Genomic DNA, 17,431 nt, shown 5'->3' with positions numbered 1-17,431 from the left:
GCCACAAATTGTTTTTAACGTGGTGGGAATAAGAGAGAGCATTGACAGGAAAAAAACTTTATTTCAATTAAAACAAAAATAAAAACATTAAAAGTCAGTAACAGGTTCTGGAGGGAGTTCAATAGTCAGCTCATCAAGCGTTTGAAGGAAGGCGTCCAGCTCGGAACAGTCTGTAAACAGGAGATACAGCAGAGTTAATGATACAGGTGCATAATCATACCTGTACCTGAATGATACTGGGAGGTTCCAACTTGTGCAAAGGCTACAATTACACACACCGACACTGATGGAGGGCTGCATGTGGCAGTTTAACAAAAACATGATCAAACTAAAGCTGCCAAAGCATTTACTTCCCACACATTTTATTTTCACCAGCTGCACCAACTAATTGTAAACAGGTGAACTTAGTCAGAAGCTTCAGACAGACTCCATTCTGTCTGAATTAGCAGAAACAAACCACGATGATGCACTAAGTGAAGGAACTACAACCAGCTACCAAAAGAGCAGAGACATGGAACAGGCAGATATGAAGGACTCAGCACTACCTGGCATTTTTACACCATATAGAAATTCTGCTAGTTATGAAAAAGCTACATGGTCATACTAAATAGTTGAATATAATTACCTAGTCACTCCATTGCTACCTTTAATTAAACAATAACCAATTAAGCATTAGTCTTCCATCCATCACCTGAGCTGCAGCCCATCCCAGCATCCGTCTTAATGAGTACAAATGCAACTCTTGAAAGCTCCATACCTGAATGCTTTGGCATCTTAACAGGTGACAGGATTGGGAGTAGGTTCATCTCTTCCAGGTCGTCCTCCCATAGATGAGGAGCAGGTGGGAAACAGGCCAGCCCAGGTAGAGCACAGCCACTGAGAGGAATCAAGTCCTCAGGTACACTGTACTTCTCAAACTCTGGAAAATACATCAAAACTCTTGTTAAAATATGAACACAGGAAAAAAGAACTTCTCAATTAGTATGCTGCAGTAGGATTTAAGGTGGAATGCATCATTGTTGAACATCCAAGTATAAAGTGAATCTTGATATAGACCAATTGCTCTAAAAAGCTGTTACTTTCAACACATTACATTGAAAATAAGAAGTTACCTAATGGGTCATATGGAATAAACTTCTCAATTTCTGGATACTCCTCCACTTTGGTTGAAGGTGCAGGTTCGACTTTGACTTCCTGTGAAAAAAAAACAAAACAAAAAAACATTAAATAGTTAGAAAACAAGTCACATTCCAGCCTGACATTTAGTTATTGGTTCTGTGTGTTCAAATACAACCTGTGGCTTCAGGACTTTCTTCTCATGAGCATTAAAGGCTGGGGTTAGGACATTTTGTTTATTAACTGTACCAAAAGCCTTACGGCCAGAAGGCAGAGGAGTGTGTACAGTTTTGGGAATCATAGGAGACTTCAGCAGTTTCTCTGGTGGGATGAAAAGTAAAAGGTTAATGTTGACTGCTACACACATCTGCATTAGTGCTAGAAAATAAGGTTTGTTCTTCCATACCTGGAGCTGACTGAAGCCTCTGTCGCATCTTCAGTGTAGGTGCAAGATGAACATTTTCTCTGTCTGCAAAGACGTTTGCCATCGTAATCTGAAAAGACAAGCTGCCATTAGCTACTGAGACATATTGCAGTTTGTAACATCATGAATGACAGACTCAACACACACTACACAATACACATAAAACACAGTAAACTGCAATACAAAGATAATGGCCAGAATTATACGCTAATACGTGGCTACATGCGGCTACAAAACATGAGTTTAGGAGAACTTATCATTGACAAGCTTACCCAACGCTTAAAAAACATTAACAATAACAGCTAGCTAACCTGTCCGTGTTTGGCAGTTTTTCTGTTAGTTTTAATACACATACAACTTTAAAACCGTGCCGAATGTATACTAGCTTGCAAGTTAGCATACTCCCAACACATCAGCTCTTCGATAGTAAACTTACTGGTAGTAGGTAGGACAGCTAGAGTGCAACAAGTCGACACAACGTTTCCCTTCGTGTTGAAGTTAATATCGCCTCAGTCAGTCACGGCAGACACGGACAGTCGCTACTTACTCTCAAAGCATAAAGTTGTTATGAAATGTAAACAGCCTGTGACCGCGACTCGTTTTAAATTCACTGCGTCCATCCTATTGGTCGCCGCGGAACACGTGACTCGAGTGGGCGTACGCTCTCAAACTGTCACGTTTTTATGCATAAAACTATTTATATCAACACCTAACGAGTTACAGTACAAATAACTAAATATATCCTAACACCTATATAGAAATATTATTATCGATAAGTGCTATGATCAGCCATACTTTCTCTATTCAGACTGTCGTCTGTATAGCACACGTTCCTTTATTTGTGCATGTGTTTTTTAAAGTCATATGAAGGCCAGTTAAATTTGACTTTTTAACGACTTTTCTCCTTTTCTTGTGGTTTACTACAAGCTGCTCGCTCCGGTTTTAACTGTAGGTTGTAATGTTCATTGACTGGGGACGGAACCATGAAGGTGTGTTGTAGGGGGAGCCCAGATGTTTCTGTGCATTTAAATCATAATCATATCAAATAAATTGTACAAAATACATATACGTATGCCTTGTTTTCAGAGTTTACATAACTAATAAAGGTGCCGTGTGAGTACAGATATCACAATATGATAACATAGTCCGACCTGTGTAGTGGTACATTCCCACTAGGCCATCTTTCGGTGGAACGTCAGCGGTGCAGCTTCCTTTGCTGAACACAGAGAGCAGAGGTTTCGTCCTCCGGCTAACAGCTACAACAACCATGGCGTCAACCGAGATAGCAAGGCAAGCGGTAAGTAGCCTGTTTTATTATGAGATGCCCTCATCACTAGCAGCGCGCTTATCTCATACGTTTTATGTTTTCATAAATACAATTATAGCGTCTCAATGAAGATGTATTTTGTAGTAAAATTTAAGCTAGTCACCACCCACTTTACGACGCGTTCACTAGCTATCCCATCCCAAATTCAGTGTACCGTTGCTAAAGTCGATCAATTACAATTACAGAAATTTGATTATGCGTTCCTAAATACCTTACGGCAATCAGTTCAAGTAAGGGCCTACACATTTCAGTTGTAGCTTTCCTTTAACGTGATTATTTTAGCATTTTATTTTTAAAATGCAAACAGCTAATGGTTTCCTGTGTCGGAATCGTTAGCTAAATCACATTGTGAAGAAATCGTCGGTGTGTGTATTAACATATTTTAAATTCAACGCAGGAGGTTGTGTTTTTAGCTCATAACCGATTATAGAGCCATCGGTAGGCCATTCATTCTTAACGCCCCCATTTCAGCACAGCTACGTTGCCTATTTCCGTTGTGTTATTTCATATTAAGTCCCGTTAACTTTCAGCCGGGCGTTGTCTGCATAGAATAAAAATATGGCTATGAGAGATTCTTGCTGGTTTTTGTAGGCATGCAGTTTGAAAAGTGTTGGTTAAGTTTGCCTGGTTTTTGTTCAGGATGGCAAAAAGGAAGCCATTAAAACCCAGAGGGAATTCTTAGAATAGCAAGGTTTCTGCAGTTTGACATCCCTTTGCGGCCCAGTGAATGAAAACCCACTGTGTGTAACTTGGCTGTGATTGTCATGAAAAGCAGGAATGATTTCAGGAATGTTGCACTTGCAGCTGTAGAGAGAGAGAGAGAGAGGGAGAGAGTTGGTTCAATCACATTACAATCAGTTTTCTGAGCGCTCCCTCAGCTGTTTAAACCCACATTCAACTATCCAAATAACCCACAACTGTTTAGCGCCATTGGCTTGCTTGGTTATTTTAAATTGACCTGCACACAGAATGTTTTTCTGTCAAAGACTTTCCCACATTGGAAAGCAACACTGTGTTATGTCAAGCCACATAATGGGTGGTTGTCTGAGGTTACGTTGGTTGAGAGCTCTAGCTTTTTGCCATATAATCTAAATTCTTTGCTTTCCTGCACCTCATCATGTAGGCTATTGCAATGAGATTCACAGTGATTGAGAAGCTCACCGGCCACACGCCCACACACACATGTAACAACCCTGCCTTTACACCTAGGTGTAAAGGCACGAGTCTAACTCTGGTCTAGAGATAGACTTGTGTGATGGTAGTGAATGGAGTTTTAATTTGCCAAAGAATGAAATTTTAAGGTTCAAGTCTTAGTGCTATGAAGAAAACTAATTATATTATTTAAGCCTTTTTTAATCACTTTATAATTGTATTTTTATTATCAAAACTCTTTGTTATTTCTACATTTATATTCACATGAACAGCAATACCTCTCCATATAAGTGCATTGTGGTTTCAAAGCGTCTCGACTGTGGAAAGAAAGTTACAGCTCAGGAAACAGGAAGTGAGCTACGCTGCACCTGAGACCTGAAGTCGGTCTCAAAGATGAACATTAACAAATGTGGTAGAATGCCTGTAATTTTACTGTTACTTGGTGGCAACAGGGAGTAGTGCTTTAATGTGGCTTATGCGTGATTGATATGCATTGATTCTTTTTGGGTTTTTTTTTTAGGGTGAAGGCGCTCGTGCTGTCCCTCTGTCTGGCCATGTTGGCTTTGACAGCATGCCTGACCAGCTGGTCAACAAGTCTGTCAACCATGGGTTCTGCTTCAACATCCTCTGTGTTGGTGAGTATGTCATGCATGAACATTCTATCTATCCCCAGGCGATAAGACAATGTATTAGCCCCAGTGATGTAAGATAAATAGCAGCTCAGCAGTATTTGACAGGCTGGGATTTCTTTGGTCCAGATTTGATTACCATGATGAGTAAGATGCACTCCTTCTTAAGGCAACCAGTCAAGTCACATCTGCATCATTAGGTGTTGGATGTATTCACTTACAACAGCTGAGTTGACAATTTATTGGCATCTTGCTCAGATAATGTTGTCTTATACAGTACAGCACAGTGCAAAAGCATTGTGAAGACTATTTTATTTAGTTATTTTTTATGGTTGTAGCCTGTGGTGGTGTGTGCTAGATGCTAGATGTATTTATAGATTAGAGAGATATTTGGCTTTTTGCACATTAGCCTGTCCTTTCATTTCCTGTTTGCCTTCAGTGTCTTCAGAAAGAGGCCAGATTGCTGAGCCATATTTGCTCAGAAACACAGTGTCCGTTTATGGGATTTTTATAGGAGAAATTAGAATTTAGGAGCACAGTAAGATGTCCTAAAAAAAACAGTGAACATGCTTAGACTTGGGTCAGGCTGTTATGAATAAAAATAGATACTTATAGAGGGAGCGCTGTATCTGAGTCATCTAACAGCCTGCAACAGTAGAATGATGTCAAGTACATCACATAGCAGCTACTTCTGCTGTTTTTGCAGCTGTTGGCATTTAGAAAATGTGTTTTGTTTGAAGCATTTTCAGTGTCTGTCTTTTAATCTACTTTGGCTTTATTAGACATAACAGAAGAGAAACTTAAACCTTGATACATCAAAGAGCAGACAAATCATAGCTATTGAGTTTTTGATGGTTTGTAGGTATGCTGGGTAAAATAATTGACACTGCCATGTGAGAGTAGGTGGACAGTTTAGTTTGAGTGATATTGCAAAATTAAGATCCATGTCATATACTGCATTTTCTCTGTTTTGTGTAGGTGAGACTGGTCTGGGCAAGTCCACTCTGATGGACACACTGTTTAACACCAAGTTTGAGGGGGAACCCACTCAGCACAACCAGCCGGGAGTCACACTCAAGTCCAACACCTATGAACTCCAGGAGAGTAATGTGCGCCTCAAACTCACTGTTGTCAACACTGTGGGCTTCGGAGACCAGATTAATAAAGAGGACAGGTAAAGCAGTCTGAAGACAGTCACATTTTTTAGAGAGGGGAGGGTCTGATCCTAGCAAAATGGGTGTGTGTTTGGGACCAGTATTGCAGATCAGAAATCCCTGGTTAATTGTGCACCTTCCTTACCAGTTAAAAGATCTTGTTATTCAGTCCTTATTCTTTTTCCACAGTCCAATGTACATGCTGTCCTACCTGACACCAGTATGATACCACACCCCCAGCGCTTGTCAGGATATTTAAGCTGCAGTATACAGCCACATGATTTTGTTACAAAATGTACTCTCAAGTGTACTTTGTACCCAAAAGTGTAACTTCTAACTCGTGAGTTTGGTTGAGTGAGAGGATGAAACCATATGAAGCTCTCTGTAATGGGATCGCTGCGGTTGTTTCCACGTATTTCACTGTTCAGATTAGTCACAGAGGAAGTAGCATGACCTTACTGCATTTTACAAAAGCACAGACACATGATCCTGTGAGCTGCTGCAAGCACAGTATCATTCAGTATGTACACAAGCTGTGTTTTTATAGCACATTCTTATCGCTACATTAAAAAGTAACAACAGTGGATTTCAACTGCAGACATTTTTGCAGCAAGGGTAGCAAGATCAAAGTTTCTGTGCATATAACAAGCTAACTGAAGCAACAGAAAGTACTTCCTCTGGACAGCTACTGTTACAGTGAAAGTAGAAAGTCTAATATTTAGAACGTAGCCAGTCTCTACTCACATGTGGCTTTTTCATCTTGTGAGGTGAGTCTGCTGAGTGCTCAGATGATCAAATATTTTCTCTGTCCTGCCTTATGACAGCTACAAGTCCATTGTGGAGTTCATTGATGCCCAGTTTGAAGCATATCTACAGGAGGAGCTAAAAATCAAGCGTACGCTACACAGCTACCACGACACCCGCATCCACGCCTGCCTGTACTTCATCGCTCCAACAGGACACTCGCTCAAATCGCTTGACCTGGTGACCATGAAAAAACTTGATAGCAAGGTGAGCTTTGCTTTGATGAATTAAGCTGTTATCATCCACCAGATGCTGTTTAATGTCCCAAGGCTTTGACTGGAGTATTTTTGTGTTTAGATGTGTTTTTAAGTAACACACCAAATCCACTCGGTATTCTGGATTATTTATTCCTAGTGTTATGGTTTATGATTGTAATATAGAAGCATCTTATAGCTTATATGCACTATGGCAGAATGTTAAAAATAGCAGTGTTTCCTGAAGCTTTTCATAGATACACTGAAGTGAAAACCTTTTGCACTGTTTGGATTTGATTTGTCTACTCTAACCATGGCCCATGAAGCTTTTTCTGGGTCATTTGTGTGAGTAGCTAATTGGCTCTAGTGTTGTTTCTGCATCGGTGTAGGTCAGCTGTGAAATGCAGTCTGCTGCCTTGGCTTTCCCCAGTAGCTTATTTACATGGATCTCCTAGCTTTTGTACAAAGAGGCAGCTTAGTGTTTGCCAGAGCAGCTGTGCCCTGCAGCAAATGCTCACAACAGCATGATCCAGAGCAGGGCTTCCTCTGTTTTCACATTCACCTAGGGGGTGCATTCAAACAGTGTTCTGCTGAAGTGTCCTTGAGCAAGACATTAAATCCACACCAGGCTAGAAGCAAAGTATTTTTATTCACATGACCCAGAACCTCTCTTGGTATTAGTTACAGGGGGCCCAAATCAGGAGAACAAATAATTTGGGATTGTGTGGGCAACGTGGAACTGGGAAAAAAAGTTGTGTGGGAGTGAAGTTCCTTTTTTTCCACCAGCCAGTTGTAAGAGTGTGAGAGTGATCCCTCACTGTTTAGATAACATGGATGGGGTAAATGTTGTAGAAATAATTTGACTGACTGTTCATACCATGTTTGGAGAGCTTTTAAGTGTTCTGGACCTGAAGATGGAACGCTGCTGCTGCTCTCTTTGCTGCATTGACTATTTTTATCTCTGCACTTAAGAATGTGTAATTGTCTCCAACATACAAAAGCATGGTTTGCAGAGCTCCTTTGTTTGTGAAATTGTGTATTCATTTTCTACTACAACTAGAGTTTTAAAGCGTATAAGTTAAGTCGAAATCAGATTAACTGCAACATGTTTGCAAACTTTCTGTCAAATTATAAAAATACATCAGTGCTTCATCTAATTTTGGACTCCAGGAACTGAGATGTTGAAAGATGCTTGAAAGACTGCTCATAGCTGTTCCATATTTAGCTGCATATCCGAAGTGTTTCTCTGCACCTTGTCATTGTTACAGCCTACATTGTCTCACCTCATTTCTCAACTGCAGGTCAATATTATTCCAATCATTGCCAAGTCGGATGCCATCTCCAAAAGCGAGCTGGCCAAGTTCAAAATTAAAATCACCAGTGAGCTGGTCAGCAATGGAGTACAGATCTACCAGTTCCCCACTGATGATGAATCTGTGGCAGAGATCAACTCCACCATGAATGTAAGTCTCATGATCTGGCTTATGTACTGCTTAATTTATGTCAGGGATGAGGTCTACACAAAACATTTCTTCATTATTTTTATTAGCTTAACACCATGTGATGTCAAATCAAGAAAGGCATCATCTGTGTCTGCTCGGGAATCAGGAAGCTGCCTCACACAGGGAGGAGCATGCTCAGTCAGCTCACTCTGCAGGAAGTCAGCAGTGTGGGAAAGGGCCTGTGTCTACTGACAGATGATTCAAGCCTCACTGTTTATGAGTCCTTATCTATGAAAGTGCCTTAACTTTCCCTAACTGATTCAATTAAACTGTTGCCTCTGGACCGTTGTTGTACACTGTGACCACAGTTCTGTTTATATAAAAGGTCATACATCTGCTGCTCAGAAATGCTCATGGTATCTGTAAAAACAAGTCTCTCAAGTTCAGGTTAAAAATAACACATTTTCTCAGTGTTCTTGACAACTTGTCATTATCAATGTGTAGTAAGCTGCAGCAAGAAGGAAGTGCTGAAACAAATGTCCAATTTTGTTGATGAAATTGATGAGTACCCACAGACCTCACACGCCTCTGCTCTTCTTTACAGAGCCATTTGCCGTTTGCTGTGGTAGGGAGCACAGAGGAAGTGAAGATTGGGAACAAGATGGTGAAGGCTCGGCAGTACCCCTGGGGGACGGTGCAGGGTAAGACCAAGTTACATCCTGCACAGGAAATGAGAGCACGCTCCATCTCGTCAGAGCTGTGCTGCTCCTCCCTCCCTTTTTATTTATTTTTTGTCAGCTGCCACAAACTTGCCAATAACCAAGTTATATAACCCCATTTCGCTGTAGCACCATGTCTTTCTTTCGTACTGTATATCACAGCTGCAGCCGCTTTTAGCTCTTTCAGAAAGTTTGTCAGTAATGATGCTTCAATTGATCTGTTGTTGAGGTCTTGATCAGTCAATAGTAGAGAGTGTTTAATGTATTGCAGAGACAATATCAATACTTTTAGCTCAGAGCAGTGACTAAGGTGTGATATGCTTTTAATCTCTTTGTCACAGCCTCAGTAATGCAGTTAGTAGTGAAGTGTAAATGCAATATTCACTCTATAATCACAGAAAAGATTGCTTTAGAATTTACCTTCGTAATTTAAGTTAGTCTGTTGTTTAACAGGTCTCACTTAAAATGTATTGTTCAGTGGATTTGCTTAAATTTCCAATGAACAGTGAGGAGTAGTAGTCTTTTCTACATTACAGAATAAGAATAAACAGAATAAAAGAGAATAAATTTGACTACAGTTTCCAGGTTGTTTAGAATTAATGGATATGAACATCCTCATCATCCCCAAAGCTAAGAATCCACCCTCTCACCCTCATTGTTTCATTTAAAATTCATTGTGCTGGTGTGCCGCCCAAACAGTGAAAAATGTCTCACCGCCCTAATGTGTGTGGACTGCACTCACTGTATAATATTTCTGACCCAAGGCTTTGTCTGACATCTGAGTCTGTGTAGTCCATACTGGCCGCAGGCATGCATGTGTACTCACATGATGTCACATGGTTGGTGGAGGCGTGGTGCTCAGTTTAGTCCAGCGACAAAATCAATACGAACACACAGGACATGGACACTATTCTGCTTTGTGTTGTCATTGTGTAGACAAATAGCTCCCGCATTTCTACTTTTGTTGCCAGACTATTTTTCATATGAAATGAGATACCTTTGGGTGTGTTGGGCGAAACATGCATGAGTCAATGTGATCTGTGTCTCTCACAGTGGAAAATGAAAATCACTGTGACTTTGTCAAACTGCGAGAGATGCTGATCAGAGTGAACATGGAGGACCTGCGAGAGCAGACTCATACTCGTCATTATGAGCTCTACCGCCGCTGCAAACTGGAGGAGATGGGCTTTAAGGACACAGACCCTGACAGCAAGCCGTTCAGGTAGAAGACACAGGCCTGCTGGATTTAACATTCAACTTTCTTTTCCTCTTCCTTGCTGCCTACTTTGACTTATTTTTACTTCCAGATTTCTTCTGTATTTTTTGTTCGATTTATTTGCAAGATATATTTTTTAGGCTTTGTCTGTTGTGTGCTACACTGAATATTTTGTGTAATGTTTCTGTCAATACTTATTGAATTTTTCTCTGTCAGCCTGCAAGAGACATATGAAGCCAAGAGGAACGAGTTCATGGGCGAGCTGCAGAAGAAGGAAGAAGAAATGAGACAGATGTTCGTCCAAAGAGTTAAAGAGAAAGAGGCCGAGCTCAAAGAAGCAGAGAAAGAGGTAAATCTGAGTTGGTCCACTGTTGTCTCTTTAAAGCACATTACTGCTTTTGTCCTGACTCACAGAGAATGGGTGTTTGTTTTTTGTTTTTTTTTTTGTCACTGCTAGCTGCATGAGAAGTTTGACCGTTTGAAAAAGCTTCATCAGGATGAAAAAAAGAAGCTTGAGGAAAAGAAGAAAACTCTGGATGATGAGCTCAACACATTCAAACAGAAAAAGACTGCCGCAGAGCTCTTGCAGAACCAAGCCCAACAGGCAGGGGGCTCCACCACACTCAAGAGGGACAAAGAGAGGAAAAAGTAAGTATTGCTCTCTTTACTCTCACACCACCGATGGAGTAGACCACCATGGCTGTATGACCATTGGAAAGTTTTTTTCACATCTGTGTGTGTGTTTTATTGTTTTTTTTCTCCTCAAGCACCCAGTGAGTTCTCCATCACCACTCAATAGTAATCCACCTGAGAATTACATAACTAGAAGCATACAGTAGATAGAGGAGAGTCCTGAATGTAGTCTGTTGGATTTCCCCACTGCTCTGTATTTGTTTGCGAGCAGTGAGATAAATGCGCCACTTCATCCTCCATGTAATGAGAGAGATTATAGTTAGCACTAAATTCCATACAAACAGAGCTGACCAGAGTTCATAACTCATCACCAATGTGGAAGAAGATAAGGGAGAGACCAGTGAAAATGACAAGCAGTCCTCATCTAAATAGTTGAAAGGCAGCCAGCAGAGTTTGATAAGTGAATTCCAGTGAGAAATCATCATACTCAAATTAAGTGTCCCTGCTGGCTCAACGAGAAATAAAATCCCCCAGGCATGTGTGCAAGAAGCTTTTTTACAATACTGATGCGATTTACAGTTAACTGGTCAATACTCTTCAGTTTTCCTCATCATTTTATTGGTATATTTAATATTGTTGTTGTTTATACCAAGAGGCTGTTCTGTTCCGTGTGTAGGGCCAGATGTATGTCTGCTATTGATAGTGTTAGTGCCTTCATGTTCAATCTAAAGTCTGCTTATGTGTTGACGCTGATGTGACTCTGTGCCTCTCAGAAAAGGAAGGCAACACTTGCACTGAGGAGGTTCTTGTCGCTTTCTTCCCCATTAATGTATTTTCTTCACAGCCTCTACTTCGTCCACTTCTTGTTCTTCTTTTTTTTTAAGCTCCACCTAGATTATTTTTCTTCCAGAAGAGTCAGCTGTGCAGCTAAAGCTTTGTCTGTGTTACTGATTTAAACATCTCTGTAAAGGCACTCGGAAGTGTCAACAGGAGTTCTAATTATCCATGTTCTCTTCAGGCCCCAGGAAGCACAGTTATTTACCACTGCTTGTTGTGTAGATGTGAATGTCTCCTGTGAGTGCATGTGTCACATTTGTTGCATCCATAATGTTTTCCAGTTAATTCCTCCCACACTTGCTGCATGCTGCATGAAGCACCTTTTCTGGTAAGACACCCGTAAAGCACCAAATGATCAAAAGTACAATAATTACATTGACATTTCATTGTTGGTGGTTCAGTGAATATTACTTTAAATTAGATTTCATTATTATCAAATTAATTTGTTACATCATGCAATCTGATTTAAAAAAATGTTGCTTTAAGTTAAAAAATAATGACTTCTCAAATTAGATAAACATTGATTAAATGCTCTGCATTGAAATACATAACATTTAAAATGGTGATAAAGAAAAAACACTTTCCTCTTTATTCTCAACATCAGCTTTTCAGAGTTTATAGAAGTTGTAAAACATGCACATAACCGGTACATTTGAATCTAGTTTATTCAGTAAATTCATCTTTGAATTGAATTGAATTGAATTTTGTTTGTTTTTCCAAAGTTCTGAGGGTCAATCTGGATATTTTCTTACATTTTTAGACATTTCTTACTTTTTTTTTCTTTAAAAAATTAACTATTCATTATTAATACGTCCTAAATGCCTTCTAAATCTCCAAATTAGAATTCAAACCATAATCAGATTACCTCTGAAAGCTGTTAAATACAGTCCAAACAGCTTTAATTTAATTCAGTTATTAGTTATTTAAACATAAGACACAGTCTGATGAATGTGTAATTCAGACAGTTGAGTGTTGCAGGCTTGCAGTTTTTCACTGGGAACATCTGTGCTGATCATATCCTTGAGCTGGCAGTGTTTACTGTGCCTGTGCCAGCTTCTAAATCAACCAGTTTATTAGATCTCCACACACCCATTTGATGTACTGCTCCATCTGCCTTGCTAAATCCACAACAGGCTCTTTTTATCCCCCCCCCCCTTCTTCTTCTTCTGGTCCTCCCGAGTCCTTTCCCTTCCTGGCCCTGCCATCAGACAAAGAGGCATTCATGGCTGAACTAAAGAGGGACTGAAACTAACAGGTCACAGCAGAGCAACAAACAGCCTCAGGGTCCATCTCTGTTTGTAGAGATGACATATTTGGTTGATCTCTGAGCCATATGACGATGACCCCCCCAATCCAACCCCTCCTTCTTGAGTAGATACAAAAGCTGAATCCACAGAGAGGGATGTTGCTGAGACTCAACCTCTGGGGAGAGTAGAAGTGAATAAAGACATCTGTCTTGCAATCTGTAAACTCCTTAAGCATCTTGGGACTATTGAAATAGATGAAAACAACATGCTGTTTGGTGAACAAGCCATAGAGGAAGACAGTCAGACTCTTTGTTAAAAACTCGGGTGGGACAGAATCCTACAAAAAAAAAGGTTTAATTTGGAGGACTGAAAGTAGCTTCACATGTACACTCAAACTGTGTGAGTTGCCTTGAATGCATGTTTTCCTTTGAATGCCACCTGGTTGGGTCACTAATGTTAATGCGATGTCACCGATGTGAAACTATGTGTGTAGATGAAAGCAATAACGGCCCTTCTCTCTTATTTCCAGCTAAGGATCCCTGTAGAAAAAAGTGCTCCCTTGTGGCCATCCTGCTGTGAATGAGTTTCTACCTTCCCCCTCATCATCCTTTTACAGTACCACTTCCTCACCCTCCTCTCTCACACCCAAACTCCCCCATAATTCAACCCTCCACATGCCTCCTCCCCCACCCACCCACCCCCCCGCTCTGCGGAAGATGCTGGGCATTGCTAGCAGTTTGACATCACTTTTGTTTTGCTGAATGATGCTTGTCAATGAGGGTTGTACAAGTGATTATTCAGCTTGTCTTTTTTTATGCAAATTTTACAAAATGCATTCCATACTTGTTCTGTATTCAGAGATTCTTTGCATGATGTGAGCTTTGTTTTTTTTAATATTAACATACATGACTACTGTAGTAATGGGCAGATATGTGTTGAGGCTAAAGAGAAACATGCATCAAACTGTGGGACCAGATTATGGAAAAAGAATATTTGGGACTTCTGAGGATTTAGCTGTCATTGATATAAGAATGGAATAAATTAATGTTGTATTAAACCAATCCACTTCCAGAATAAAGGGCACCAATCAGCATAGAAATTTTACAGATTACATTATGTGACAGCAGTCTGTGAAGTAGCAGAAAAAACATTCTTCTCAGCTACTCTGATAGAAGAATGTAATAAAAAGGTTTTCTGCTTTGTCTTGAGCGTCCACAGTTTAGATATCGTGTGCAGGTTTTTAATACTTAAAGCTTCTTTCTTAGATTTTCTATCAACAATCAAATACACAATTTGCTGTGATTACACATGTAGTAATGGATTTTTAAACGAATGTAGGTAGATTTAAATATTTCTAATGAATCTCAACAATCGTGTTAATTTTGACACCACTTTGATGGCTATATTTTTTTCTTCACAATAAAAGTCTGTGTGTTTTTCCTAATTGAATGATTTTAAAGTAGCTTAAAAGCAGCTTTGGTGTGGTCAGAGGGTTAGTATTATAAACATTACAATCATGTCTCAGTCCTTGTGGGGAAAGGCAGACCATGTTAATAATGCCGTATTTTAAAAACAACATAAAAAGCTGACCTATGCCAGCCAATAAAAATTGGATCTAAAGGAGTAATTACATGTTCAAAAAGAGATGAAAGTGAAGCGTCCCTTTGTTGATGTTGTTTCACTTTAGCCTGATGCATGAGTAGATGTGAGCCTAATCTCTTTTGCCACCTCTCCCATACCTCATTCATTGTCATGTGTTACTTTTGTAATAGCTTTCACATTTGCACTTTGTTTTATACCCAAATGTGATGTTTATATATTAATGTTGTCAGTGCAATTGTAACGTTCTTTTTTTATTCTCCTTGTTATTATGAAGGCACATTGAACAGTCAGTCATCATGATGTCCATTGTCCTGCAGGGACCAGTGTTGTTTGTATCAGTGTTGATGACACATAAAAGAGAATTCTCAAAAGAAAATAAAGGCCATTTTTTTCACCAAATATTACAACTGTGGCCATAATCATTGTGTATGACAATAATTGATGTAAATTAGGAGCTGAAAATAACCAAAGAGGGTTTGTTTGGGTTGTTGTCTGGGTTTTAAATGGTTTTAATGCTGCTTTTATTTCTCCAACAAGACAGAAAATGCTGCCTAAACACACTTGATTCCACATGGTACCAGGGTTACAGTGCATCAGTAGAAAAGTGATTCCCTCCTTCTAATCCTCAGCTCATTGGTCTGTGTGGTGTCACTTTCCTTTGCAGTAATCCCTGGCTCTGCACTGAGTAGGTCTTCAGCCCTCGAGCTTTGCTAAGGGAGCGACCTTTGTGGGTACTGAGTACCTCACATGTGACCAGAGGCTTTGTGGACCCCCTTCATTCAGGGTTTCTTAATCATTACCTGCTCTGCTATAATATGGGGCTATAAAATGAGTTAACGTGTATGTGCTTTGCTGCTCTTTTAACCTCACCTTGATTGAATTCTTGATTTGTTGCTTCTGCTGATGCTCATCTATGTCCTGTTATGTCTTTTTGTTTGCTGTGACTAACCTTTTCCACTTGACTGAGGTGACATGCACACTTGCTTATTTCTTTGTTATAGGTGGATATTTTACAATTTTTGTGCACCTAATTGGACCACAGGAAACGATCATGTGGAATTATCATACAGATATTTTATAAATCACTGTATGGACATTGTGGTGTGGGCACAATATAATCTCATGTTTTCTTTTTTCTTCATTGTTTCAATGATTACAGTCACAGGGATAATGTAAGAGGATTCGGGCCTCTGGTGTACATTTTTAAGAGATTTTAAGGAAAAAAATAATTTCTTTGTCAGACAGATTGTTCAGAATTCTACATTTTAAAAAAATAAATGTTATTTTGATTTTATTTTGATACTGGAAAAAGGCAGATCAGTGGCCCTAATCCTCTTTCTGGATATCCTACTAGTACTTTTTTGTGATTGTTTCTGCTTTTTGCACCTTTTCTAACTGCTTGCTCTCTTTCCCCTTTGTCTCTGTAGCTTCTTTTAATCTGTCTTGACCACCTGAAGAGGGGATTGCAACTTCAGCAAGAAACTAAGCACCCTTTACCTCTTCCTGTTTTTCTCGCTGTATTTACCTTTTTATTCTCCTCATCGCATCTCCTTTTGTTGAATATGGCCTTATGTGGACTCACATGGTATTTCTGACCACCTATAATGAGGCTTTGAACGCAGGCAGGTCGGGAACTGGGCACAGTTTCCGTCTGCTGTTATGTCTTAATGTACATAGAGAGAGGGACTCTTGTAGTTAACAGAAGTCATCAGGTGGGGGTTTCACACATTTACACACAGGACGCACAGGTGAAATCATTGCTGCACTATGCACTCATCGTTCCAATAGGTTTCTAAATAAGAAGTGCACATTAGAAATGTCAAGGCTTGCTGACTAAAAACACAAATCAAGGACAGAAGCACTTATTGCACTATGTGAGATACATCATGAAGTTCGGTATAAGTTCAGTTTGAAATGTAAATCACCTACTTCCTGTTTTCTGAGCATCAAAACTAGAGTCATAGTCATGCAAAAGCCAAAGCAATGTCTGTGGTGCCCATGTTTACATGTCACTGCTGAATACCATGGAGGTCACATGTCATGGCCTTTTTATTACACGTTGTGCTTTAATATTCACCAGCCTATTCTATATTTTGCATGAAGCTTTTGTTTTTTTTAATTTTGTTTTATTACTGCTGTGAACTTTGACCTGCTTGTTTTTAATTCCCTAATTAACAGTTTTGCAGTCTGTTTTCTTCAAAATGGTGCAAATTATTATTGTATATTTGCTCTGTCCTATTATTTCAGCTCCCACATTGCCAAATATTAGATGGAGTGGAACTGAGTCCCAGATAGGAGTGTTATTAAAAATAATACTCATGCAGTTATATAATTTATAAGGATATATTTTGTGTATTGAAGTGGAGACTTGTTGTTTATTACCTATGATCTTTGGACGTGACTGAGTGTGAAGTAACATTTTGGTGTCAGGAATTGCCATACATTTTTCTAGTGTCAGTCATCACCTCTTGTAGTCAGAACCTTTCCCACACTACAGATTATTCAGTATCTTACTTTAGTTTGGTTCCATTGATGTACATTTTGAATAAAAATATGATCCAAACATGTCGCCTTTGTCTTTTTATTTGCAGAATTATTCATTTATTTGACATTAATGCTATATGTAAGGTGAGAAATTGATGTATTATCAACTTCTAAAATATTTACTTTATTAAATATACGTTTTTTTTTAAACTGTGTTGTGGATCTCCGTGGATAATATAAATTATTGTCTGTAAAATGTGTGTTTTATGTTGTGTATTATTTATCTAATATTGTATTGTTGACAAACCTTTGCAGCAAAACACATTTAAACCAAAGACATCATACTAGAGGGGGGGGAAAGTAAATAAATATGAAACAACCTTATATTTTGTTGAGCGCATGGCCTAAGCATGGACCTGCTCTGACGTCAGCAGCCTGACCGCTGCAAAGC

The 17,431-nt window shown here is 39.4% G+C and overlaps 2 protein-coding genes across 5 annotated transcripts; one reads left to right on the top strand and one right to left on the bottom strand.

The window, feature by feature from the left end:
• Positions 1 to 41: 41 nt before the first annotated feature.
• On the bottom strand, positions 42 to 2,140 carry pttg1 (PTTG1 regulator of sister chromatid separation, securin). The gene is made up of 6 exons (XM_028416603.1): positions 1,977 to 2,140; positions 1,523 to 1,610; positions 1,295 to 1,437; positions 1,113 to 1,194; positions 758 to 919; positions 42 to 170 (listed from the first exon to the last, which is right to left on the bottom strand). Exons 2-6 carry the CDS (start codon positions 1,602 to 1,604, stop codon positions 88 to 90), a joined length of 552 nt encoding a protein of 183 aa, XP_028272404.1. The 5' UTR covers positions 1,605 to 1,610; positions 1,977 to 2,140; the 3' UTR covers positions 42 to 87.
• Positions 2,141 to 2,746: 606 nt separating this feature from the next.
• septin6 (septin 6) lies at positions 2,747 to 17,059 on the top strand. Of its 4 annotated transcripts, XM_028415639.1 has the most exons (11): positions 2,747 to 2,837; positions 4,540 to 4,654; positions 5,627 to 5,822; positions 6,627 to 6,813; positions 8,102 to 8,263; positions 8,847 to 8,943; positions 10,015 to 10,183; positions 10,394 to 10,526; positions 10,635 to 10,825; positions 11,929 to 11,975; positions 13,424 to 14,895. In XM_028415639.1, exons 1-10 carry the CDS (start codon positions 2,808 to 2,810, stop codon positions 11,930 to 11,932), a joined length of 1,284 nt encoding a protein of 427 aa, XP_028271440.1. In that variant the 5' UTR covers positions 2,747 to 2,807; the 3' UTR covers positions 11,933 to 11,975; positions 13,424 to 14,895. The 4 variants fall into 4 exon arrangements, with proteins under 4 accessions (XP_028271440.1, XP_028271439.1, XP_028271438.1 ...); XM_028415638.1 differs by lacking the exons at positions 11,929 to 11,975; positions 13,424 to 14,895 and adding an exon at positions 15,924 to 17,059; XM_028415637.1 differs by lacking the exons at positions 11,929 to 11,975; positions 13,424 to 14,895 and adding an exon at positions 15,161 to 15,917.
• Positions 17,060 to 17,431: the final 372 nt, after the last annotated feature.

Source organism: Parambassis ranga, chromosome 10 (genome assembly GCF_900634625.1).
Source record: "Parambassis ranga chromosome 10, fParRan2.1, whole genome shotgun sequence".
Classification (NCBI taxonomy): Eukaryota; Metazoa; Chordata; class Actinopteri; family Ambassidae; genus Parambassis; species Parambassis ranga.
The sequence above is the reverse complement of the archived record's forward strand: the minus strand, read 5'-3'. Positions and strand labels throughout refer to the sequence as shown.

What these genes read in the sequence shown, in the direction of transcription:
- pttg1 (XM_028416603.1), bottom strand. Translation starts at nt 1,604, where the DNA reads ATGGCAAACGTCTTTGCAGACAGAGAAAATGTTCATCTTGCACCTACA. An exon ending in AGAAAGTCCTGAAGCCACAG is followed by an intron (nt 1,195 to 1,294) that starts GTTGTATTTGAA and finishes TTTTTTTCACAG; the next exon opens with GAAGTCAAAGTCGAACCTGC. An exon ending in TATTCCATATGACCCATTAG is followed by an intron (nt 920 to 1,112) that starts GTAACTTCTTAT and finishes TGTATTTTCCAG; the next exon opens with AGTTTGAGAAGTACAGTGTA.
- septin6 (XM_028415637.1), top strand. Translation starts at nt 2,808, where the DNA reads ATGGCGTCAACCGAGATAGCAAGGCAAGCG. An exon ending in CAGATTAATAAAGAGGACAG is followed by an intron (nt 5,823 to 6,626) that starts GTAAAGCAGTCT and finishes GCCTTATGACAG; the next exon opens with CTACAAGTCCATTGTGGAGT. An exon ending in TCAAAGAAGCAGAGAAAGAG is followed by an intron (nt 10,527 to 10,634) that starts GTAAATCTGAGT and finishes TGTCACTGCTAG; the next exon opens with CTGCATGAGAAGTTTGACCG.